The sequence below is a fragment of the Protopterus annectens genome, chromosome 3.part1, assembly GCF_019279795.1.
Source record: "Protopterus annectens isolate FY-2018-M chromosome 3.part1, PAN1.0, whole genome shotgun sequence".
In the NCBI taxonomy this organism is placed as follows: Eukaryota; Metazoa; Chordata; order Ceratodontiformes; family Protopteridae; genus Protopterus; species Protopterus annectens.
Genome location: NC_056732.1, coordinates 1,235,459,687 through 1,235,486,098, shown reverse-complemented (window position 1 = coordinate 1,235,486,098; position 26,412 = coordinate 1,235,459,687). Strand labels below are relative to the sequence as shown.

General features: G+C 37.5%; 1 protein-coding gene across 1 annotated transcript in view; it reads left to right on the top strand.

Annotated features, from left to right (window-relative positions):
- The window catches only part of LOC122798394 (SITS-binding protein-like), a 449,240-nt gene that overhangs the window by 273,354 nt on the left and 149,474 nt on the right, over nt 1-26,412 (top strand). The window contains exons 5-6 of the mRNA XM_044067300.1: nt 7,027-7,215; nt 22,672-22,940. Of these exons, the coding sequence (XP_043923235.1) occupies nt 7,027-7,215; nt 22,672-22,940 (458 nt within the window). The remainder of the gene's footprint in view (nt 1-7,026; nt 7,216-22,671; nt 22,941-26,412) is intronic.

Genomic DNA, 26,412 nt, shown 5'->3' with positions numbered 1-26,412 from the left:
AAGAATGAAAAAGATGCCTGAAAACCAATGGGCAAAAAAATCATTTTTTCTTATTTTCTTTTTTTTTTCAGGGAACAAGCCCCACTGCAACCCCCTCCCATGTGGAGGGTAACCCCCTCATTCCTGAATTTTACCAACTCCATGGTCTCATTAAGTCAAAGAAGAGATAAATCTCCCTAAAAAGTGAATCACTGCTGGTGCACTATGAGAAATTGTTCCAGCAATGATTTCTGATGGGAAAAAGCATTTGTCATTATGCCGTTTGTCATTTTTTTCTGTGGGCTGCTGACACTTGTGCAATTTCTCCTCAAGATTGTGTAGGGAACCCATCCTACTCTATTGTGTATGATTAACACAACTTGTCCAAGGAAACAGCACTGTATTTAGATTGCTAACTCATACATCTCAAATCTCTGACAAGTTCTGATACCCTTGATAAGTATAAGCAGGGACTTGGGAGATAAAACCTTTATAACCTTACAATGCTCTGCCAAAGCCATCTCCTATCCTCACAAAGGGTGCCAAATCACATACATCCTTCTGACTGCCTGACTCCTGATGCCAAACGCAAAGAACCTTAGTGCTAAACTCTCAGAGTAGCACCAACCACTAATCAATACATCTGCATAGACTTTCCTCAGGAGAACACATACCAAACTACCATGCTCACAAATCTTGTAACGTTTCATCACAACCCACCCAACCTGAAGGCAACTACACCTCCCAATAAATAACCCCCAATCTGCGCTACCCTGCTGCCCCTGACATACCTCACCCTCACTTGCCTCCATACTACTCCCAAAACTACATTGAATCTGACATGCCTTAACGAGTGCCTAAAATGTAGGCTTACCTACAAACTCAGGTTTACTATCATAATTTCGAATGAAACTTGGTCAACTGCACTATGTTCTAACACAGAAAGTCGAACACAGCAATGTCAAACTTCAAAAGCAAGCCTAGGAATGGGTTTTAACATGGGTCGAGATAGGGGTTCACTGCTATTGCCGAACTACAAACTTCGTCCCTATCTCGACCAATGTTAAAACCCATTCCTAGGCTTGCTTTTGAAGTTCGACATTGCTGTGTTCGACTTTCCGTGTTCGAACATAGTGTGGTCAACTGAGTTTCATTCGAAATTATGATAGTAAACCACAAACTCATTGTGCACCACTCCAGCGACTGGCATATCCAGCCCCGCAGAATCCATCACCTTCCAGCCACCAACTGTTGCCCACTCTGTGCTCATCCATCTGCGACCTCATTGTGCACCACTCCAACAGCAGGAACATCAACCCCATCGAAATCCATCACATTCCAAATCCACTTCCTTCAGGCCACCGACTGCTTCCCACCTGCAAAAGAAAGAACACTATAAATCCTCTGCACACACAAAACAAAACTTCTTAATGACATTAGGCACTGTCAAGGACCTACCTCATTCCTGAACTGCACAGCTGCTACACTGCCCTACCTCCCCTAACCTCAACCTGACACTGCTGTACCCCCATCAAATCCATTCACAGCCAGTGAAGGAACATACAGCAGAAAAAAAAAATCAATGACCCTCATTAAAACACAGAATGTAAAGTGAGATACTAGCTGGAGTATGTTGCAACTAATCACTGTGGATGAAGGATAATATCAATATACCTGGGTCACTTCTTGATTTCCATAGAGAAATCTATACAGCACTATATGGGCCAAACTTATATCTTAAAATAGTCTCGGGATCATTTATGTTAGCAAGCACTACAAGAATATCCCTGTGCAATCACTGAAGCAACTGTTAAAGGGGCTGCTTAGATCACAGATGCAGTGTACATTAGAAGAAAAATATTTATTAATGTTCTGTCTCGGCAGTTAAGCTAAACCATTTCAGTATGTACCAAAGTAATATATGTGAACTGTAACAGAGTCCTTGCTTTCCACAACTAAACTAAACTTTCCCCAGTGCACTGCAGAAAATGGACATATAAATGGAGTTATTTCAATCAGGGTGACAGCAAGTGACTTCAAATCACTTTCATGAACGTTTGCTTCATGGTTAATTACCATTTCCTACCATACAGTTGTTTTATAAACTGAAATAAATTTAGCTATTGTCAGGAATGAGACAAAACTCTAACCCTTTACAACCTCTGTAGAAATCATAGAAAATTATTAGTGTAATAAAACATTAAACCATACTATGGTTTCATATCAAGTTCCTGGAAATCTGTTATCTAGTGTGACACAGTGCAGATTACAGAGGATATATTCAAGATATTCTTGTTTACAAATAGTACTATTTCAGGAATATTAGTTAAATATTTTGCATCATTTCCCCTTTACCCTGTTTCTTATTCTTTGAGCATGTAGTGTGAAATACTCTTAGCCTTTTGACTTATACAAAGTAAACACGTTTTAAAATAATTTGTCTTAGTATTCCTATATGATGCAAGTATGCACCATTATATTAACCAACATCATTAGCCTATGCCAATGACCTGGTCATGCCTACAAAGGAGCTTATATCCATTCACCATCCTGGTTAACAGTATAACCAACCAAACAAAGAAACAAACAGAAATCCATGAAATAAATAGACAGGACAGTCTGTGCTAAATAAAGCAATTTGGCTATAATAACAAGGCTTACAGGAAGGGAGACGAAAAGTGCCTGCAGTGGTCAAAACAATAACACTAAACCATTGCACAACACTTGCTCATGCATCTTAGCTTAGGTGTGACAAATCTCAGTGGGAATAGATAATTTTGGCAAACCAAGCATCTTCCCAAGCCATATAGGTAACAACCCCCCTCCCCCACTTCACCCTGCCATAAGAGATCAAGACATCTATGGCGCCCTCTGACTGTCTCATACTTTTTCCAAAGGCAACTCCTCCAGATGCAGCAAATTCTTAATAGCCGTTTACTCAGCAGACCCACTTATTACATGCCATGTCTCTTTCAGAAAGTATTTCTCTAGACATCACTCTAGACATGAGAGGCATACCACTCAACCTTCCAGCACAAGAAATCTGGACAAAGGCAAAACCATGGAGAACAAAGACCATAAAGCAGGGACAAATTTCAAAGATCACTCTCAAAAACTTTGCAAGCTACCAGAACAACAGGACCTGCACCAACAAACATTCCCTGAGGGATGTGAAGTCTGAAACACAAGTGTCCGCCATTACCTAGTAACCTCAATCCTCAGTGATTTATCAGAAAACAACAACATTCATGAGAAACAGTACAAAACATGAGGCAAAAGTCTGGAACTCTTTGAAAACCCGGATAGCTGAGCGGTTTGATGACAGAACGCAGAGGCTTGTAATTCCAAAGATCAGCCCTCCCTCTATGCTCACTTCTCCCCCCCCCATTAAGTACAGCCCCAATGCTAACCAAACACAAATTGTACTGCTGTGAAAACTTAAAGTAATGCTAAAAAAAAAAAAAAAAAAAAACATTTACTCAAACTTAATTGTATGTCAGTGTTTAAAGACTGCAAAGATCCACCACAAACCATAGTATCTGCTACAGTGATGTACCAACCTTAACAGCTGTAATAGTCCAATGCTGCCATTGTGCATGCATCTAACCCCTCCCCCACAATCTGGAGCAGAGAAACCTCAGCTCCATACAGCCCGTGAAAGGAGGCACAGCCCGCAAAACACTAAACCACCAACAAATCCAACCCAAGCAGACACCATAAGAATTCAAGGCCTCTCACAAAACTATCTACCCCAGAGTACTGGGCATTTACATACCCAAAGCACCCAAAAGCTGCATGATTGCAAGTATATACAACCTGTTAAAGGATGCACCTACTGCGACTGCCACACTACGCCAACGCCGGAGGGGATACCATAACACATGCAACGGTGACAATATGTGGAATCACTGGCTCAATGACTCACTGCCCGAAGTACCTGTGGTCAAACCATCACAAGCCACCACAACCCAAAACGCCACCATGATCCCAAACCACCATTGCCCAGCTAACTTTAAATCCAACATGAGAAAGCCAATGGAAGAGGGGAAAAAACTAGTAATATAAACCCCACCAATGCCACACCACCTAAACTTTCAACCTTGAGAAGGCACACCACCACCACTTCCAAGGCATACTACACAACACCACAAACCAAAAGCCAAACAAAATAAACTGCCACACCATTGAATTTCCCACAAATAAGTATCACACACATGCAAACTACCCTGTCAAAATTATAATAACATAATAACCCAGCAACCATTCCACCCCATCCACCTCACACTGATCATTGATATTTATCAACTTTACCCCTTTCATCAAAGTCCAAGGCCTACCTGCTCCACAGTACCTACTGGTCATCACGGACATAATACTTGCAGTAGCAAGTTCATGCCAAAATGTGATTTCTTACCCTGTTACACCTGCATAAAACCTAAGCCCCTCTCCACCCATATCTCGTTTCCTGTCAGTCATCCTTCATTCCCATTTAACCCTCTCATCCCCCCACCCTACTTCCCCTACCCTCTTAATTCCCACTACTGCTTCTGTTCCACCCCCACCTGATGATGTACCTGGACAAACTGGTATGTTACCAAACCTCATTTATCAGATAAAACTACTCAAATGTGATGATATTATTTATTTTGAACTGAGTGAAATTATAATGAAATAGAAGATAGTTTCCAATATTTGGATTTTTGTACTGAGGACAGAACAGTGGAGAAGTGATTAGCCCTCTGGTACAATTCTTGGCTGTGGTGTCTTCTGTGTAGAATCTATGTGTCCTCTCCATCTGTACTGGTTTTCTTATGGTGCTACAGTTTCCTGCCAAAGCCTCATTGGCAGTCACCAAGTTGCATGCAGATACTCATTTAGTGTGATACTGAGTATATACACACACATATATATATATATATATATATATATATATATATATATATATATATACACACATACATACATTCTGCAATGGGCTGGTGTCCAGTCCGTCACAGGTTTCAATGTCTTGCATGCACTTCTTGCCCAGAAGGGCTCTAATGTCCTTGCAATAGTGTAAATGGCTATAGCAGGTTATCAGAAAATGGCTGGATGCTTACATTTATAAATGCCAAGCATATACACAACATGCAGTTTATGTTATTTATAAACTCCATAAATAGATGTGTTTTATGTATACATGTCAGGATTTGATATCCAATTATCTTTCAGTTCCTTCTAAACTGTCTGTGAGGAAATTGATGAATTAAAATGTTATATTTTGTATATGTTATGTTTTAAGACATCTCTTTTTTGTTTTATATTCAGAATAATTTGTTATATAGTAATGCTAAGTAATTATATTTTGAAAGAAACTAATCTATTAAGCAGACAGTAATTGCAAAGGGAAAGTTTGTCATATTCCATTGCTGAGCATTTTGATTTTTCATTGTACTTTTAATTTATAACAGAGTTTACAACACAGACCCATTGCAGAGGAAATCCAATATACAGAATTTTATTTTCTAACCTCTATAGAATACATGGATTATGCATGTTATCATATTTAATAATGAGTCGTTTAGAATAATCCTTTAAGCAAACTGATATGAAATGTTAGGTAGCTAAGTCCAAAAGTAGTTAACATTACTCACATTCTTTGATCTACCATTTCTGCTCCTACACAGCATGCCTTCTGTCTGAAGATTGCATGCCCTTCCTCTGTCCATGTGCTTCTGTTTCCTCCCACATCCCAAAGACACTGCTAGATGAATTTGTGCTCATAGATGTGCATGTTGACTGTGCATATGCATCCTGAGAATGAGCAGCATTCCTTCCTAGGCCGTTTCTCTGCCTTACAGCTGTTTGTTTGTGTGTTTGTTTAAATTAATTTACTGGGATAGAGCACTGATCAAACCATGCCCAATTACAGGCTGAACCCAGTTAATTACCAGTATAGCCTCAAAATTCTCACTATGCTGAATAGGACAATATGGCTATCTGAAAACGAATAAATGACTATTATCTAATGTTTATAGGTGTTATAGGTAAAGTAGTTGCAATAATGTATATGCAAGTTATTCCATTATTACTTTATATGTCTGTGGCATAAAAGCAGGGGTTAAATTTCATTTTTTTCAGTTTAAATTAATGAAATAAAATATGTATGTAGCTAGGGACAAACAGAGTAGGAGCTGACAATCCTTTTGTAACCTCAAATGCTCTTAAATGTTTAAATGAATTTTAATGTAGTAGGCTATAAAACGAATTTCATACACCATCCATGAAAAAATGTGTGTATCTAATGCTTTTGAAGGCATCCATCATTGACGCATTTGTAAAATTACTGTTTTACTTTCTTTATCAAAATTTGTGTATTCTGTTTGTTATTACTCTTTTTTCTCATTTTATGGCTACAGAGCACAAAAGATGGTCATGGCAAGTTTAATGACAACCAGAGTGCTACATTCTTATTTATACAACTGTCTTTAAAACATTATTTGCTTTAACATATTTTTCAATGTTATTTTTCTTTTGTTTTAACCTTACCATAATGTTGCCTGAACTAAAAGGTATATGACATGTTTACAGTTGCTATAAATATGTAATTATAACAGCAAAATTAACATCCAGATAATAAAATGTTTCAAAATGCATTATACTTTCTCAAACATAATGTCATTTTTAGATAAATTAACATATAGTGCAAAGAAAAGCATGTGAGAAGGTAAACATATATACCTTAAATACAAATAAAGTACCCTGATGCTGAGCTTTCGAAATAAAACTCTCCTCAGAAATCAGCATGTCTTAGGCTGTTTGATTCAAGCATTGTTTAGTGAAGATTGGGTTACTCAAATATGCATGTGCGCGCGCACACACACACACACACACACACACACACACACACACACACACTACTTACATGCCATAGTATGCAATAGTCAGATAATGAACTGAACTGAACACCTACATTATGTAGACAAGGACAGTAATACAACAAAATGGTACATGTGCCACAAATTATTAAAAAAAGCTAAAATCATATGTTTATTTTCTTACTTATAGGACAACAATTCCTATCTAAGAAGAAGAAAGAGTATTTCACAACAGAAGCAGGAGCTCCAGTTAATTAAGCATCTGATAATAACCTTATCTCCATATATGAATATTGACTCAGAGAAATTTCAGACATCACTAAAGAAAGGGAAAGAAAACTACTGGCTCAGTCTGCATTCAGATTCTAAAGGCTATCTGGTATTATTTTTTATTATTATTATTCAGTTATGTATCATTATAATCCATAAAACAATATAGATAAAAGCCCGAATAAGTTCATGTGCATACTTGCTCTTACTGTTCATGTAAAAGTAATAAATGTTATTATGGTATTTAATGATAACTCCCTTATGCATTGACATTGGAAGGAGAATGCCTTTTTATTAAACCATTAAATAATTACTAACTTATCAATTGACAGTGGGACCATTAAATAATAACTCACTTACGCATTGTCAATGGGAAGAAAATATATTTTCCTAACCTTGAGTTTCAGTATCTGTTGTTATTCACTGGGAGGCCCTGAAGGGACAGTGAAGTCCTCTTGTTTTGAAGAGACAGAGCAGTCCTACTTTTGCCCACAGATGTTAACGTAGTAAATCTGTGAGTGTGTTATTGTTTGGGGCAGGGTTAGGGTTAGCACGCATTATTAAGTTGGGCAGGCACCTGCCCACCTTAGTAATGCAGGTTAGCCCTAAACCTAATCCTGCCCCTAACCCTAACATGCATCTTAACTTAAAAGCCCTTCCTGTAACACTACCACTGCATAAGACAGCTCAGACACTCACCACACAGACATACACACAAACACACTCTCTCATTAAATTTATACCCTAATCTAACCCCAAATATATGCAATCACACACACACACAGAATTGATCCTCTTACCCTAATCCTTACCCTCACTGTAAAACACACACACACACACACACACACACACACACACACACACACACACACACACACACACACACACACACACACACAATTTCTGACTGACCATCCAGATATCATGCAAACATCTTGTCACTCAGTCCTCACTGCAGTTCAAGTTAGCCCACACGAATGAGTGTCTGCCAAATGCACTGCACCCAGTAGACCCAATAAATGTGAATCAGATATCCTTTATGGGAGGGAAGGAAATGAGATTATGGGAATATAACCCACAAGCTAATAATGCTAAAGAAAAGATTCTACTATACCTGCCTTCTCTGAAAACTTTGCTTTTAGTCTGCAGTGAGTATGCTGACAAACTGACAGGGTACTCAGTTGTGCTGCTGGTGACCAAAGTGAACAAGAGACTCGGGTGCTAGACAGCTGGCCAGGGGAAGGCAGATCATGTAGATAATGGCAGCATTGGAAGAGACTAAGCTTTTGCCACAGCTGGGTCACCCTGCAGTGGGGTTAGGAGACTGAAACTATTTTGGCTATGCATATTTTGTTAAGTCTTAAAACTATGTGGATGGGGGGAAGTTCAGAATAAATTTCTTGCAGTAACCTGCAAAAAATGTGATGTAATGCAGACAAGGGATTAATGCATAGACACTCTCCGGTTAGGGCAGGTCTTTCTCCTGTCCAAGTTTAACTGCAGCTGCATGAAAAAGAAAAAAAAAATGCTACCAATACATTGCATCTCCTTCCCCAGCTCTAAGAGAATTATTTGATAAAGAGACTGAAAGTAAGCAATGGAAGGAGCTAAAAAACACTTCTGGCTCCCATTCCTCCCATAAGCACCAATCTTCTGTTCCCAATTAATTCTTTCATTTATTCCTCCCTGCATCTGGCGTCTGAGGACCCCAGAAAAGGTAGCTAATAAATGTGAACTAAGGCTGTCATCCATCCGGACTTTGGAGTTTATTATATGCCCCTAACGTCCTGCCCCAGTTGGCTGGTAAGCATGATGCAGTGCCTGGTATGAAGAGGCCCATAGTGGGTACATGCTTACAAATACCAATGATTCCAGCTACAGTGGAGTGAGTTAGACTGCTTGGCACATCTCAAATGATCCACCAGCCCCAAGATATCAGAACTGCAACAGGACCTACAAAAAACCCTCACAATGGCAGACGAAAACCAGCATTTGCCATTCACTTCCTTCCATTCTTGATACGTTTCTTCGCATTTCATAATGTTCCTCAAACCTGTGAGGACTGGAACATAGCACCAAAATGTCTATGCTACACAACACATATTGCTATACTTGCCTTTCCCAGTTCTTTCCCCTGGGATTGGTGGCCCTTCTTCCATGGATTTCTTACACCTGTTTAAGAGGTGTTTGTCTAAAGCTCATTATTCATATATTTACATTTATTGTGTGATATTGTTTCACTTTAACCATTAGTTTCCCTTGGAAATATGTGTAAGTTTTTTGAGTTCAAGGAGTAGAAGATTTTAGAAAGCACAAAGAAATATACTTCTAAGCATTTATTTTAATACAATTATAAATAATTTTACAACATATGATCATTTTATAAAGTGCATTGCTATGTAATATAGGAAGATGGTTGTCAAAATAGCAAGGCATCTTTTAGTTTTACTGACAGCTATTCAGAGTTTTGCATATCTCTTATTCCCAAATTAAAATCCATTATTCTGAAATGCTGTCATAAAATCATGCCAGTCTACATACCCTGAGGAAGACAAGATTTGAACGACTTACCAAAAAGTCATATAGCCTGCTCATTTTCTACAAGAAAATGTTGTTGAATAACTTCAGCTACGGTTAATAAGTACACACAATAAGAATGAGATACACTTGAGGAAAATCAAGAACTACCTAAAAACTGCAAATGAATGTTCTCATTAGAAAGAGTAACAAACTGATGTTCAACGTGTTTATTTTGTGCTAGCCGGTGCTGCTCCTTATTGAAATGTCAGAGCTCGAAATGCCACGTGCCAAAAATCTGAAACAAAAGAGCAAAAAGAACAGCAAATCCTGAAAATCACTCTTCTCCTTAAAACTTTTTTTCTGCAGCCCACACCCCTGAACATATTTATACCAGCTCTGAGCTCACCATATCTGAGAGAAAAGGGAAGATTCTAAGAAAAGGCATATAGTCGATCTTTCAGTCATTCATTCTCTGCATTTCCACACTCGCTGTAGTGGGTTCCAACATTTCAAATAGTTACCAACAGGGTGTCAGTAGAATGACAACAACGAATCCATGGCAAACCATTATAAACAACTTAAAAAGTGAGCTATTCATAAGCAGTCATACATTTTGCTAATTTGCTTTTCCAACTCACATCCTTTCCAGTGGGTGTCATGCACCCCAAATCCTTATTCACCAGGTTTCAAACTCTGCACTTCTGGACCAAATACAATTAAATATGAGGTTGCTGCACCTTGAGTCAAGGAAAAAGAAAAGTGAATGAAGTATCTGCTTTCATTCAAGGCACATTTCAGAAAAATGATGTTCAAATTTTGCAATAATGCTGTTCATGGGTTCAATCTGCAACAATTTTTTTTTCTTCTTCTGTGGTTTTATTTTATAACTTTTCTGAAGTTTTATTTTATTTAATACAATTAGAATAAGTCAGAAAGTAAACACTAAGCATCTGTCACTGATGCAACTGTGGGTGAAGTAAGTAAACAGCTGCCCTGAAAGTTTTATTACTTTAAAATGTGGAATGGAACTTGTACAGACTGCATAGATGGACAATACCCCAAGTAAAATACAAGTAAATTTGCCAAGAAATGTGCTATTCAGTTTTTGCTAAAGCTTAATAAAAGTGACAAGTCTAAAATGCAGCATTGTAAATATAAATATATCTTTTGGAGAACATTCAACTTAATAACCCCTCCACATAAGCTGCAAATTAAACTTCTAGGTTTTTAAGATCCAGGGGAAGTTGAGGGCAGGTAGGAATTATGCCATATAACATGCATAACCTGAAATAATACAGCATCTATAATGTATTGAAACACTGTAAAAATGGTTCCCTAGATGACTCCGTCTATTAAACAAAGCTGAAGAAGTGATAGTGTAATGGCTTTGATATGTTTTCAGGGAGATGACCAACAGATTCAGTCAGCCTGACATGAATATATGTGGGAGAGCATGAAGCCATGTGAAGGTGTGAGAACACACTGATTTATTTAAGTAAATGGTCATGGAATTGTCTGAAAAATCCAACTCTCACTGCATTAGAATTTTGGCTTGATAGTGGTACAGATAATTGTCAGACATCAAATTTGATAGGTATCTTTGATTTAAGGTTTGAACAGATTGCCACATTATTATTAATGAAGATATTTACTTGTGTTTCCACCCTTGTAAATCTACAGTATGTAATTTCTGATTACAAGAGCCAGGATAATTAGCAAGAGTTAAGATGGAAACTGTCTGCATTTACACAAAGGGACCAGCAGATAGAGCCAGAGACAGACTAATCAACACTAATACTGCTAGGTAGCCTATGGTAGCTGTAACTGCCTGTTCTGCTTCCATCTTACCCTTCAAAGATCTCTGCCTTTCTTAACCTCATTTATTTATGGTAGTAGTTGATTCTACCTGTTCTCCATCATTACTTGAGAAAGTACTTTATAATATCTATGTTTAATTGTGCCCCATTGATGTGCTGGATTTGACTCCCCTGTCAAGCTTTCCTTAATTTCCATAGTAATTTCATCACATTAAGGCCCCGACATATGGGCCCATGCTTGGTGGCAGTTTTATTTTCTAATGAAAACAAGTTGAGCTTCCTTATCCTATCTTCACAAGTAAATTCCTGCACCCCTCCCCATCTCAGCTGCCTTTTTCTGTATCTGCACAGGCAGTGCTGCACCTCCTCCCCATCCTAGCTGCCTTTCTCTGAATCTGCATGGGCACTGCTGCACCCCCTCTACATCTCAACTGCCTTTCTTTGTATCTGGACAGGCACTGCTGCATCCCCTCCCCATCCTAGCTGCCTTTCTCTGAATCTGCACAGGCACTGCTGCACCCCCTCTCCATCTCAGCTGCCTTTCTCTGTATCTGCACAGGCAGTGCTGCTCCCCTCCCCATCTCAGCTGCCTTTCTCCGTATCTGCATGGGCACTACTGCACCCCCTCCCCATCTCAGCTGCCTTCCTCTGTATCTGCACAGGCACTGCTGTATCCTCTCCCCATCCCAGCTGCCATTCTCTGTATCTGCACAGGCACTGCTGCACCCCCTCTCCATCCCAGCTGCCTTCCTCTGTATCTGCACAGGCACTGCTGCATCCCCTCCCCATCCCAGCTGTCTTTCTTTGTATCTGCACAGGCACTGCTGCACCCCCACTCCATCCCAGCTGCCTTCCTCTGTATCTGCACAGGCACTGCTGCATCCTTTCCCCATCCCAGCTGCCATTCTCTGTATCTGCACAGGCACTGCTGCACCCCCTCCCCATCCCAGCTGCCTTTCTCTGTATCTGCACAGGCACTGCTGAACCCTCTCCCCATCCCAGCTGCCTTTCTCTGTATCTGCACAGGCACTGCTGCACCCCCTCTCCATCTCAGCTGCCTTCCTCTGTATCTGCACAGGCACTGCTGCACCCCCTCTCCATCCCAGCTGCCTTCCTCTGTATCTGCACAGGCACTGCAGCCTCCTCCTGCCTGTAATATTCCAAAAATGTGTACAGATTTCCAGCTCTGGCCTTATCATTGTGTTATGGAGTTGCTTTTCTTCTTCTTCCTTCTGCCTTTTTGTCACTCTGACTAAATAATTTTGACAAATAGCCTGGGTACGTTTAATAAGCTCTCAAAGTATCCCAAATAGCTTCATTATTTTCAATTTATACATCATTCTACTTAGTCAAATGTCTCAAAAGCAATAAAAAGTCTGCAGCCATTAGAGTTACCTTCTGCTGGTTTCAATAAAAGACACTAAAATTCTGATATAATCTACAGTTCATACACTGTTACCAAGCCTTCCTGCAGGCAAGTATCAGGTCTGATAGGAAGGTTCATGACTTTTCTGTCAAGAGTTAGTAAGGAGCTCTAATGATAATGTTTAACTAAAGTCTAGTCTTTATTTTGGCACAAAATGCCTTGACAGTGTAGCAGTGTCAGATATTCTCCAGTTAGCACTGCCTTTAAAGCCACAAAGATTAGAAGATTGGGTTCTATTCCCACACCAGGTGATTGCATACATATTCAGTACTGACACTTCAGTACAGTATAATTCAGTGCTGTGCTCCTGAAGTGCAGTCTTTCAAGTGAGATATTAAATTAAGATCCTACCTATTTGAGGTGGTCCATGGTAATTATCATAAAGAAGTACTTCTTTGTTAACATCTTCCTGAAAATATGCATATTCATTTTTTTTGCAAACACCAAAATATTAAGCAGCCTATATCAATCAGAACTCAAGAAAATGCCATGCCATATAACAATGCTCAAAAAGAATAAGGGGCATCAGAACATAAGCAATATATATTTTATTTTATTTGTTTTTAACAGGGTAAACTTCCTAGCACAAGTTTTCCTTTTTACATGTGACCCTAGAGCACTGTTTGTTTAAGTGACTTATTCAGAGGCCAACAGTTTGGAAATTCCCCTCTACACATTAGCCCACCTTACAGCATCACTGCGATAGACATGCCTGATACCTCCTATGCGTATCAAAGGGTTGTGACTGTTCCAGTAGATGGGGTACCAATTTCCCTATTGTTTCAATTTTCAGTAATAGCTGGGAGACACTTGCACCAGTCAGTGTCTGATTCATTGCCTATTGATTCTGGCTACCTGTGTTCACTGCCCTCTCTGTTGATGGCTAGTTAGGGGCCAGATCTAACTGAACCCAGTCCTTGGTTTCTCTAAGTTCATACCACATATCTCCTTTTTAATGCAAAAAAATAAATAAATAACAACTCTTCTTCCAATTTATTAAAAAGCCCATTTCACCTTCATATATCAGCTTGAATTTTACAACAACCCTTATAGGTGCTTCATCTCTAATGAACACCATCACGCCATCTGCAAATGCACCACCTTTACCTCTTTCCCACCATCAATTTTCTCTAGTCTATCTAATAATGCTGTTGAACAGTATGCATAAATTAAGAACCCTTCAGGACATCATTGAAATAACCTTACCTTTACTTATTTGCCCATTAAACAATATGTAAACCTCTTCATTATAATACGTAGTCTTGAATGATCCTATAACCTGCCAGCTACCATATACTATGCAGTATCTCTACTAATTTTCTTTGTAACACCTTATCTAATGCTTTTTGCTAATCCAACACAGTTACAGATCTTTGCACATTATTTCTTGTTCCTAACATAAATAAATCTTTTAGCCACTACATTTTTACCACAGGACCCATGAATGGCATACACTTCATATCTCTGTACAGATTCCATTCATTTCTATATCTCACAAACTTCAAATCACCCTTTTTTTGCTATCACAGCTGCTAGTGACTCTGCTACCTCTGACTTCTCCACAGCTGAATTTCCCAACGTTAATACTTTGCCATCTATATGATTCTCAAGGCACTTAATGGATAATGCAAACATGGAAAGTGGTTTTGGAGTATGTCTGTGCCTCCTTGTGCCCCCAGTGTTGGGACTCTGCCTGCTAACCCGATCTATAACTAAACCATATTTGAGGTCACACCACCTTGAATAAAAGGGAAAGACAGTTATCCCATTTCTTCCAAGTTGCTGTGACGTTAGAAACATTTAAAGACTGAGGAGTGGGGTAGAGCCCCCTTATCAGGCATCCTCTACAAAAAAACAGATCAGTTCAATTATGCCTGTTTTTATGGCATGAAGGTATAGTGGGTAAGTGGACAGTGGGAGTCAGGACAATGGGTGTGTAAAGCAGTGGGAGTCAGGATAATGGATGTTGGAGCTGGCAAGTGGTATTTTTAAGCAGACCACTACTGATGCATTATTTTAATCTCCCACATCTTACCACTCAGAGAAACATAATTAATCACCTCAACTATCTCATCAGAAATAGCATCTTTCAAAATGTTGCAGTTTTCCCCGATTATCCCATCCTCATACAACTCAACCAATTTCTCATCTCTTAACTCCTCAGTTATGCTCAGTGCCTTACTTTAAAAAAAAGCTTCCTCCCACTCCAGTCATTTACCAACATTTTCTCCTTCACGTAACAAGCATAAATTATAATCACTTACCTTTTTTCAATCTTATCTTACTTTCTAACCAATTCACCTCCTGAATCCATCATTTCTCCCTCCACCTCTAACTTTCTAGCCTTCTGCTTAAAGGCATAAGTGGAGCCTTCATCTTCATATACATGTCAAGCGTAGCCCAGTACTTATCTTTTCTCAACAAATAATTGCTCCTACCTTAGCTCTTTAATTTCCCCATTAAACTCAAATGTTCATGCTGCCAGCAGCATCTAACATTACTGTTATATTATTATACCTGTTAGTCACTTTCCTTCTATGTGTTTTCCATTTGATATATAACAATCCTGTTTCTTAACTACCAAGCCAGAACAAACTAGAAACAATGTGTTAAGGATACTGGATAATTAATAAAATTATTTTAATTCCATTATAAGACTCACTTTCTAATAAATACCAGAGAACTCCTGTATAGGTTCATAGGTGTTTACTAGGCTAACAACCACAAGGGCCTTTTTAAGCCTAGCCATGCATTCCAAATCTCTGACAAGTTCTGATACCCTTGATAAGTGTAAGCATGGGCCTGGGAGATGAACCATTTACAGGTTACCTGTGTCCATTAGAGACATAGGTGCCAAACCAGGGATGAATTTCTGGTTTCCCATCCAATTGTCCAAGTTGCACTGGAATTGGGTTAGGGAGGAACTCTGCTTCACATGGATGGGGAGCCTGTTCCATAGATGAGGTAGTCTGTGGGATACATATGTATCTCTCCAGCAGATCCTATTTATATCACAGGCAAGGTTTAAGTCTTTAGAACAGGTAATTCTGGTACTGTTTATTTTGTGGATATGCAGGAGGTCCATCAGAGCATCAGAGTGGGAGTCTGACAATGCCCCATATGCCAGGCATAAATCTCCCCTCAAAAGCTTATAGGAGACAGAATACAGGAATAGGGCCTTGAGGAGGTCTGCATAGGACATATTACTTACGCCCTGTATTCTTTTAGTGAGGAACCTCTGTGAACGTTTCAATTGTTGAATATGCCTGGTTAGGTACATACCAAAGGAGGCATTGTACTCAATGACAGGTCTGATGAATGCCAAATATAGTGGAACAATGACTTCCTTGGACTTAGATGCCATACCTTTGTTTATAAGTTGCACAACATAGCATAGTTTCCTCACCACTGTAGACACATGATGATCAAAGGCTAGATTACTACTTATGTGTGCCCCTAGTCCCTGACTACTGGGTCAACTCTAAGGAGTGTGTTGTCAATATGATAGTTACCAGGGATGGATGACTTCCCAAAGGACACTATTATGTATTTATTGGCATTTAGTTTTATTCCATGGCTCTGACACCAGTTGTTTGTCTGTGTCAGCCCCCACCTGGAGAACATTTGTGTCCATGTAGGATTCAATGACAGCTCCTAATTTGCAATCATCCATAAACTTAGTCAGCCAGAGACCACTGACATTGACATTGACTTCTGAGAAGCAAATGCCAAAAAGGAGTGGTCAAAGGACTGATCCCTGAAGAACTCCACTTGTGACTGGCCTCTTTGTAGAGGTGGACCCCACAGTTCTAACTTCTGGGGTCCTGTGTGTGAGCCAGTTGGTATTTCTGCTACATCTATTCACTTCATTTTCATTTATTAGAATACTACGAGTAGCATCCCCAGAGTATTACTTCTAATATATTCCTTCAAAGCTACCCTTAACACCTTTGATAACTACAAAATATTCAGCTGAATTCTATAACTAATAAATATATAAGTAAACTTTGCATTCCTACTGTTTGCAATTTTAATTAAAGGCTTCATTAGGTCTCTCACCTGATAAGCATTGCTATATACTTGTTCATTATTCTTCTCCGCATGTAATATTCCTCCAGGTAGATAAAAAATACTATCACTTCTGATTGCTTTGCTCTTAAAACCTTCTTAATTTTATTGTGCATATTTATTCTCTGTATTTCTCCTTGTGTATTAACATCAGCTATTAACAGCACTTTCCATTTTCTATTAACACTTTGTGAGATTCAGATGGAAATATTATGCCATAAGACCACAACTTTTTAAACATTTAAGCTAAGTTAAGATTGTCCATATGCAACTCTTGCAAATATCGACTAGCTGAATCGTAAAAAAAAATTCTACGCTCCATTCTTCTCTAACTCTCCACACACATACATTTAAAGAAACAATTTTTTATCCTGAAAATCTCTTTGATTTCTTCATTGTTTTGTCTTCGTGTACCTCTTCTTCCTCCTCACCATGTTCTGCCTTGCAGTTCTTGGCATTCATTGTGCACCACAACTTTGGCTTTCTTTACCAGTAATCTGTTTTCTCTTCAAAGTGCACTTACTTTTGCAGTAAAAGAAAACCACCTTCTCACGCATCCTTCCATCCTTTGTCCCTTTAACCACCTCTCCTGCTCTGTCTCTTTATGTTTTCTTTTCCTTTTCTAGTACACCTTCAATAGTTCCCATTTGTTCACCTTCCTCTGCACCATTTATAGTTTTCACCTTTTAAGTCTTACACTATACTTTTTTTTTATGTCTTCAAAGGTTTTTATAGGAATGCAATTTTTTGCATTACAGAAATTACATTTAATAATATTGGCACATTTGCAATACTACATTCAGAGCTTAATGTTTATGTTGTCCACATTTACTACATACTTTAGGATGACCATTACAAAACAGCGCTTTGACAATGAAAACTATAACAGCATAATGCCATCTTTATCTATATCTGTTATTCTCCAGTCATACTCCCACATGTCAGATGTGTTCATAATGGATTCATAGTCAGGCAACAGAGTACATCACCTGTTCAGGTATCTTGTCAAGCTGTTGACATGCATACCCTATTTATTAGGAGTAGACTAGCTTGTTTCACAAGATGCTGTAATACAGGAACTGCAGAAACAAAGACTACAGTGTCATTCATTATTGTTATCCATTGCCATCTTTTTAAAAAATGTTTCTGATAAACTGCCAGTCTTAAAAATCAAATCATAAATATCATCCAAAAAAAGATATAAAAGCATATATTTCATTCAACCAAAATACCTTATTTTTTTTTTTTTTGTAAAAAATATTATATGTTAGTATTCTCAAGGCCACTCACAAGTTTTAGTTTAACAACAATCCTTCTTGGATCAGAAAACAAAAAAAGTACTGTTACTAACATTCAAACCATTCATTCTGATGGGACCTCTATTACCATGTTTACCAATACTTGCCCATGAGTCAGACCATTCACCTGTAGCATTCCTTTCCCAGTCTGCACTCTTCAGGGCAATCTTACCAGTCCATTTATTTTCATCCATCTCCTCTTTCATTAATGTGATATCCCATGGCTTTTGTTCTACATTAGTATCTTCCTGCACTCCGTCTCTGCCATGAGATTCCTCTGGAATACACTCCTGCCTGGCAGAAACTGGGATCTGATTTTAGGAGAACAGACAGCATGCCTCCAATAGCTGCCTGTGACTTCTCACTCTGTGTATCACATACATTATGGGCATACCCCATCTGATATAGATGGTATTACTGAAAAGGATAGAGGGGATCTCCCTGTAGTTTTCACCAAATTATCCATAGTCAGAATAAATACCACCTCTGCAAATAGGCCATGCCAAAATGAAACTAATTTGGTCAACAAACTGCAATAAATTAATACATAAATAAAACATAATAGGTTTTGGTCTGCATTACTTAAAGAATGCGACATGCCCAAATAACTGACCTCTTTCCACTGTCCAAGAATAAACGCACAGATTTAAAAATGAGCTGGAAAACTATAATGGCCAGCAGTTTAGTACAAAAGTAGGAGCTTAGACATAACAACTACAAATGTTCAGAAGGGTGCTAGACACAGTATACATACGACAGCTCTGCTGAGAAATGAAAGGATGTTTTGGTACATGGTTTCTCTCTTGCGAACAGCAAGGAATTGAATGCACACCAGTTGTAAAGCATTCACATGACACCCGATGAATGCAAAAGACTTCACTACATGTGATCATTGTCCATGTAATTAGGTTCTAACGGTCCAAAGTCATGTAATCAAAGTTGTATTTGCTTGTAGGGTGTATCATTAGTTCATAGTTCACAGGTAAGTGCTAGGATAATGGCCTTGTGGGTAATTTTAAGCCTAGACAATTTCTTTCAAAGGTGAGAATCAAACCCTGTTCCTTGTGTCTATGAGGTAAACATCTTAACCTTTATGCCAAGCCCCAGCCCCCACATTAATATGTAGGCACAGCTGGACTATTGTTTGTAGAAGACTGTGTGCTGTACTGGGGGGTTTCTGATTTCCCCATTGTTGTCCAACTGTAGAGTTAGCACATATAAGTAAGGAGACATTAGATAATTTGCATATTGAGGTCTATCCCCTACACAAAGACTTTTGTTTCAGTTTGTGAGGGTGGTTGTTAAGTAACGCTGTTCATGATCAGTTGTGATCAAGATGTTGGTTTTCGAGAGATGGTATCTCAGTAGTTCATAGGGGAAGTGTCAGCATGTGGTTGGACATGTATGCCTTAGCTCTCTTTAGAAATTGAAGTTGTGGAGATTTTAGAGTACCCTGACCAAGCAGATGACTGCCAATTAACCCCTCTACTTACCTTTACCCCAGAACATGTACACAGCGTTTTGTATATAATAGCGGTAAGCTAAGGAAGGTGAATGGATGGGTCCAATATGGACTGGAAAATAGAGTCCACCAAAACACAGTTCACTAAATCCATTCTTTGAATTTTTCAGTCATGAAAAAATCTGAGTGAGGATCCACCAGATGCATACTCCCAAATTAAATATATCCACTCTAGGGCAATAAAACCTCTGCATAGATTATACTTCATTAAGGTGTTTCTCATTGTCCAAATGTTTCAACAAAACAAATTTAATGAATTATATTCTGTCAAACTACACTTGGTGCAATCACTATACTTACAGTAGGGTGCTATAAAGGCCTGACCAAGGTGGAGACAAACAGGATGTACAAAAATAAATAAATTAAATTGTTGTTTTGAAATAGTGGTCCACTTAATAAATATGCCAGTTTTCTTTGTTCTTGCAAAACATTCTTCTAGTTTTGAGGGAGTCCCTTTTACAGATTTATCTCACATATTTCTGTTGCTGTAGACCATGCTTTATATATTGTCATCTTTTGGGGCTGTTTGCTTTATTTTCTGTTGTTCCTACTTTTCAGTAAGTTTTGGATATTACAATGAATACTTCATTCTGATTTTTAAAAATACCAGAATTATATTTTTACTCTTCAGAAGATCATGATTTCATCACTTGTTATAGACTATGTAAGCTCTTGATGTACACAGAGTAATGATGACCAAGCTTTCAACATAAAAGCATTTTTTAGAACATGTGTTTCTCCTGTATCCAAGAATGCCATATTCGGTGACATAAGAAGCAACGCATGGAATCGTTTTGTAATGAGGAAAAATACTGATATTATCAAGGCTCATTATTCCTGAATTTTTGTTTCAAGGGCTTTCAATTGATTTGAATTTCATGGCTTTAACATTCCACTTTGAGTTATTATTTTCTCATTTAAAAATGTTATATAATTTTTCTTCTGTCTCCCAAGCCCACTGTGTCCTTATCCGCTCTCAGCTCCTTTACTGCTCCCCCACAGTATCTGAGGCAACAGTTGAAGAGGGGATGAGGTAGGCATTACAACTGTTATCCAGCAGGAGATTTTATCTGCTCTTAACTCCCTCATCTCCAAGGCGACCAGTGGCCACACCTTCTAAATAGGGCCCGTAATGATAGCTCAGTGTAGTGTGCTTTCATACCGACATGCTGACACACACACACACATGCGTGCACATGTGAGCATACACATGTCTGTGTGTGTATATCTATATATATATATATATATATATATATATATATATATATATATAAAACATTATATTCAGTACATTGCCAGCTCACTAAATTGGCTACACTACATTGACCACAGATGACTGAAACTCAATCAGTCAATCAATGAAAAAATACACTACATTTTATGCAGGGGGAAAGCCCCTTTCACCTTCCACATCCCTTGCTAATTACATATACCAACTCTGAAATTGCAAAACAGTGGTGAATGGGCAAAATCCCGCTGCCCACTGAGTAGCGATCCCACAAAACAAATAAAACAAATGCCAGTAATGAACCAGCAGTCCAACAAAACAATCTTCCTAATGAAATGACCAATGTAACAAATGTGTCATGAAAAAACTGAACCCATATACATGTATGTAGATATATATATATATATATATAATGCACACACACACATGCAAAGACACCAATCATACACTTTCATTCACAAGCACAAATGCAAACACACACACACACACACACACACACACACACACACACACACACACACACACACACACACACAAGAACAAATGCACACCAGTTCTAAACAGAGTGCTTCATACTGCTTGGCTGGCCCATTCAACATACAGCTTGAAGTGCCATCTGCCTTAGATGCAGTGTCAGCCAAGTGACAGAGAAAATGTTCCACCCTCACCTGGGATGGGTAAGCTGATATTTGCTGCTCGGCCCCATGCACACTGAGTGACTCTTCTGATGCCTGAGCTGACTAACAATTAAACAAGAGTCAACAGAGCTGAAGTTAAGGCTCCATCCTTCTCTAACAGGGGATCCTGTTACCTCTGAATCTTATCTGATAAAAATTATATCTGTTAACCAGGCCATTTGATATATCCTTCTGGAAAGCGAAGCTGTTGTACCTCTTTAAGATCTTTTTCCCCTAAAGAATTAATTCAAAATCCAGATGCTCCAGTGGTGTAGAGGGATAGAGCCCTGACTACAGCCCAGCCATTCCGGGTTCGATTAAGTGACTGACTGAGTGGTAGGAGGGGATAGGTGTTATCATCCCTGGGAGGAAGGACAGTCCTCTGAGCAGCTCTGGCAACAATCTCTGGTGGAGGCTGGGAGCGGCTCAACGGGAGGTGTGGTCCATAAAGGTAAAAAGGGTGAAGACATGGCTGAGCTGCTGCAGAGGTGATGCCTGCCCATTTTTTGGATGGACTGTGGGACTCTCAGCAAAGGGGGGGGGGCTAACTAGGGGTAGTCAAAATAAAGAAAACCTCATGGTTTGGTGTTGGACTGCACCAACTTCACTGGACATCCCTAACATCCTTGCTGATCCCAATATCAATTTGGGCATTGGGCCAGTGTTAGATTGGCAAGATGTTAGATCCAGAGAAGGATGTGGGGCACTGGAATGGCTATCAGTATGAGGGAAGTGAAGAAAAGTGAATACAAAAAAAAAAAGAAATCTATTCAAAATTCATGAACATGCTTTAGCAGAGTTTGTACAAATTATATGCCTTTTATTGTACCTCAGATATCACTTTAACAGTTTTACTAAAGAAATGCCTTTTACTAAAATTGTATTTGAGGACAAAAAGCTTTGTTTATGAATGAGGATAATGTTGTGCATAGAAAACAGTTACCTGTGCAATTATTATTATTATTATTATTATTATTATTATTTTAGTGATTATAAAATATTGTTTCAGGCACCCCTTCTAATGAAGTGGAAAACAAAACTTTCTGTACAACTAAATATTACCAATGCAGAGGCAGTTCACTGGTTCCTGACTATGGCTAATGAACTAAAGGAAAACCTGGGTGCAGAATATGTCATTTTAGAAGGTGGTGAAGAAAACGTGTTTCTAAATCAAGCAATTCATCCTCCAAAGGCTCTGAAAGGAGACAAATACCTTGAGCTCTTAGCAGAAGTGGCAACTGAGCTGGGAAATTCAACTATAATTAGTGCTGGTACAAGGTAAGTATGCTGTCTGAAATATTTGTTGAACTGCATGCATAAATGGTGCTTCATGTGTCTTCTTTAAATATATATACATATATATGTATATATATATACAGAGAGAGAGAGATCTATAGATATAGATTGATTATATATATATATATATATATATATATATATATATAGAGAGAGAGAGAGAGAGAGATCTATAGATATAGATTGATTATATATATACATATATATATATATATATATAGAGAGAGAGAGAGAGAGAGAGAGATCTATAGATATAGATTGATTTTTTATATATATATATATATATATACAGAGAGAGAGAGAGAGAGATCTATAGATATAGATTGATTATATATACATATATATATATATATATATATATAGAGAGAGAGAGAGAGAGATCTATAGATATAGATTGATTTTATATATATATATATATATATATATATATATATATATATATATATATATATATAGAGAGAGAGAGAGATCTATAGAGATAGATTGATTTTATATATATATATATATATATATATAGAGAGAGAGAGAGAGTTCTATAGATATAGATTGATTTATATATATATATATATATATATATATATATATACAGAGAGAGAGAGAGAGAGAGAGTTCTATAGATATAGATTGATTTTATATATATATATATATATATATATATATATAGAGAGAGAGAGAGAGAGAGAGAGATCTATAGATATAGATTGATTTTATATATATATATATATATATATATATATATATATATATATATATATATAGAGAGAGAGAGAGAGATCTATAGATATAGATTGATTTTATATATATATATATATATATATATATAGAGAGAGAGAGAGATCTATAGATATAGATTGATTTTATATATATATATATATATATATATATATATATATATACAGAGAGAGAGAGAGAGAGATCTATAGATATAGATTGATTTATATATATATATATATATATATATATATATATATATATATATATATATATAGAGAGAGAGAGAGAGAGATCTATAGATATAGATTGATTATATATACATATATATATATATATATATATAGAGAGAGAGAGAGATCTATAGATATAGATTGATTTTATATATATATATATATATATATATATATATATATATATATATACAGAGAGAGAGAGAGATCTATAGATATAGATTATATATATATATATATATATATATAGAGAGAGAGAGAGAGAGAGAGAGTTCTATAGATATAGATTGATTTTATATATATATATATATATATATATATGTATGATAACAACACCCTCGAAGGTAGCAGGAACCCAGTGAAAAGCAGTATATCGTACAATTCCAATCCTGAACAAAACACGATACTCAGTTGCAAAGTAGCTCAGTTTATTAAAAGAGTGAGCGCTTTCGCGAAGTTCACCTCCGCTTCATCAGACAGAACAGACAAGCACAACTACTTCTTATATAACGATAATAGGACCAATCAACCTCTTAATAATCAATCATCATTTAGCGATAGTTTAAAATCATTAAACACTTAAAGCAGAACACAGCCTATTCAATGCTTCAGACCTAAAACATCTTCAAAAACAATTTCAATATCAGCACAAGCTATATATAAAAAATAATGGCTTATCGTTAACCGATAGCACAGGATAAAGTATATACACTAGGTCATGTTTGTTTAACTAAAAGCCACAGTACTGTCGGCACTGATATAGTTGTGAACAACGTGGCTTATATTTCGATCAGACCCAATATACACAACACCCTAACCTAAAAATCATTGTCTAAATCCTGCCAGTAGCAAAATAAATAACAATCTAAATTCCATATATATGTCAAAGCAGTGAACTTAAACAAGTTTACAAAAGATATATAGTAATCTAATAAATACCATATATAGAAACATATCAAACAATTATAAAAATCCATAATAGTACATGCAAAATGATCTATGTATAAACAGCATTTAAGTATGCGCACACATATACAAATGTATATATGCGTCCACAAACACACACACACGCTCACACACACAACACACATACACACCGTTAGCACTATAAAAATAAATCTAAATTTAACTATATAGCAAAACAGCTGTGTCAGTGTTACTACATAGATATGCCCATTGCTCACTTATTATTTCATATAAACAAAAACAATGCCTAAAAATTATTACAGTGTATGATATTGTGAATGTAAGCCTATGCACAACATTGCCCTATCTCAACGTAGCCGTCTCCCTTTCAGAACAGGTATGATGCTAACGCACTCATTCAAACCATGTCCTTGGTGTGACCCCATCCTCAAGATCCATTTAAGTTCAGCTTGCTCAGTGAGATTAACTATATCTCCTATCCTATCATTTGGATACTGAACATGTAATACTTGAAAACGAAATTGATGCTCATCCCCTTGGTGCAAAATATGCTTAGCTATAGCACTGTAGTCCTGAGATCTAGCAACGCAATAGACGTGATCCCTTATCCTCTCTCTAAGGCTTCTGTTTGTTTTTCCTATATAGTACTTAAAACAAACTATGCAGTGGGCCACATAGACGACATTCCGTGTATGACAATTACTGATATTTCTAATCTCCCATAGATGACATGTGTCAGGATTCCTAAAGAATCGTGATTCGTCTATGTAGCCACATTGCATGCAGTTCCCACATTTCTTAGTCCCTTGTAGAGAAGGGTTAGTTCGTGGTATATTATTCTTATGTTTATAACATGTGTTGCTTCAAACTCATAGTATTATTATATGTAAACCTAGGCCTCATGCCTATGAGACTACTAGTCCTGTCATCAGCAGTTAATATATTCCAGTTAGAGTTTATGACTTGTTTAACTAAATCAGTATTATTACCAAAGGGGAGAGTGATAGTCATATTAACAGTATTACAGGTGTTTATTTTTATAGAATCTTGCTTATCTCTACGACTTGAAAAATACGGTCTAGCTCTATCTCGTCTAAATCGTACAACTTCATTAAATTTCTGATCTATTAATTGTTCATTATACCCTCTGCTCATAAACAACTCTTTCAGTTTATATAGCTCATCCTTAAATATAGTGTCGTCACTACAAAGGCGAGAAACCCTAAATGTTTGGCTCTTAACAATATTCGCAAAAGTTGAGGGTATATGCATGCTATTCGCATGTAAAAATGAAGCTTGATAGCATTCCTTCCTATATACTCTAGTACTAAGTCTATGTCCCACCTTAACTAAGGTAACATCTAAATAATCAATGTTGTCAGTAGAAAATTTCATAGTAAATTTTAAGAATGGGCTGCTCTTATTTACCTCTTGGAAGAGCATGTTAAGGGATGCAACATCACCATTCCAGATAAAAAACAAATCATCCACGAATCGCTTGTAACATAACACCTGTGGATGTGTTATCAGACACTGTTGTTCCCATGCTACCATAACCAAATTAGCGTAGGCGTTTGCACAAC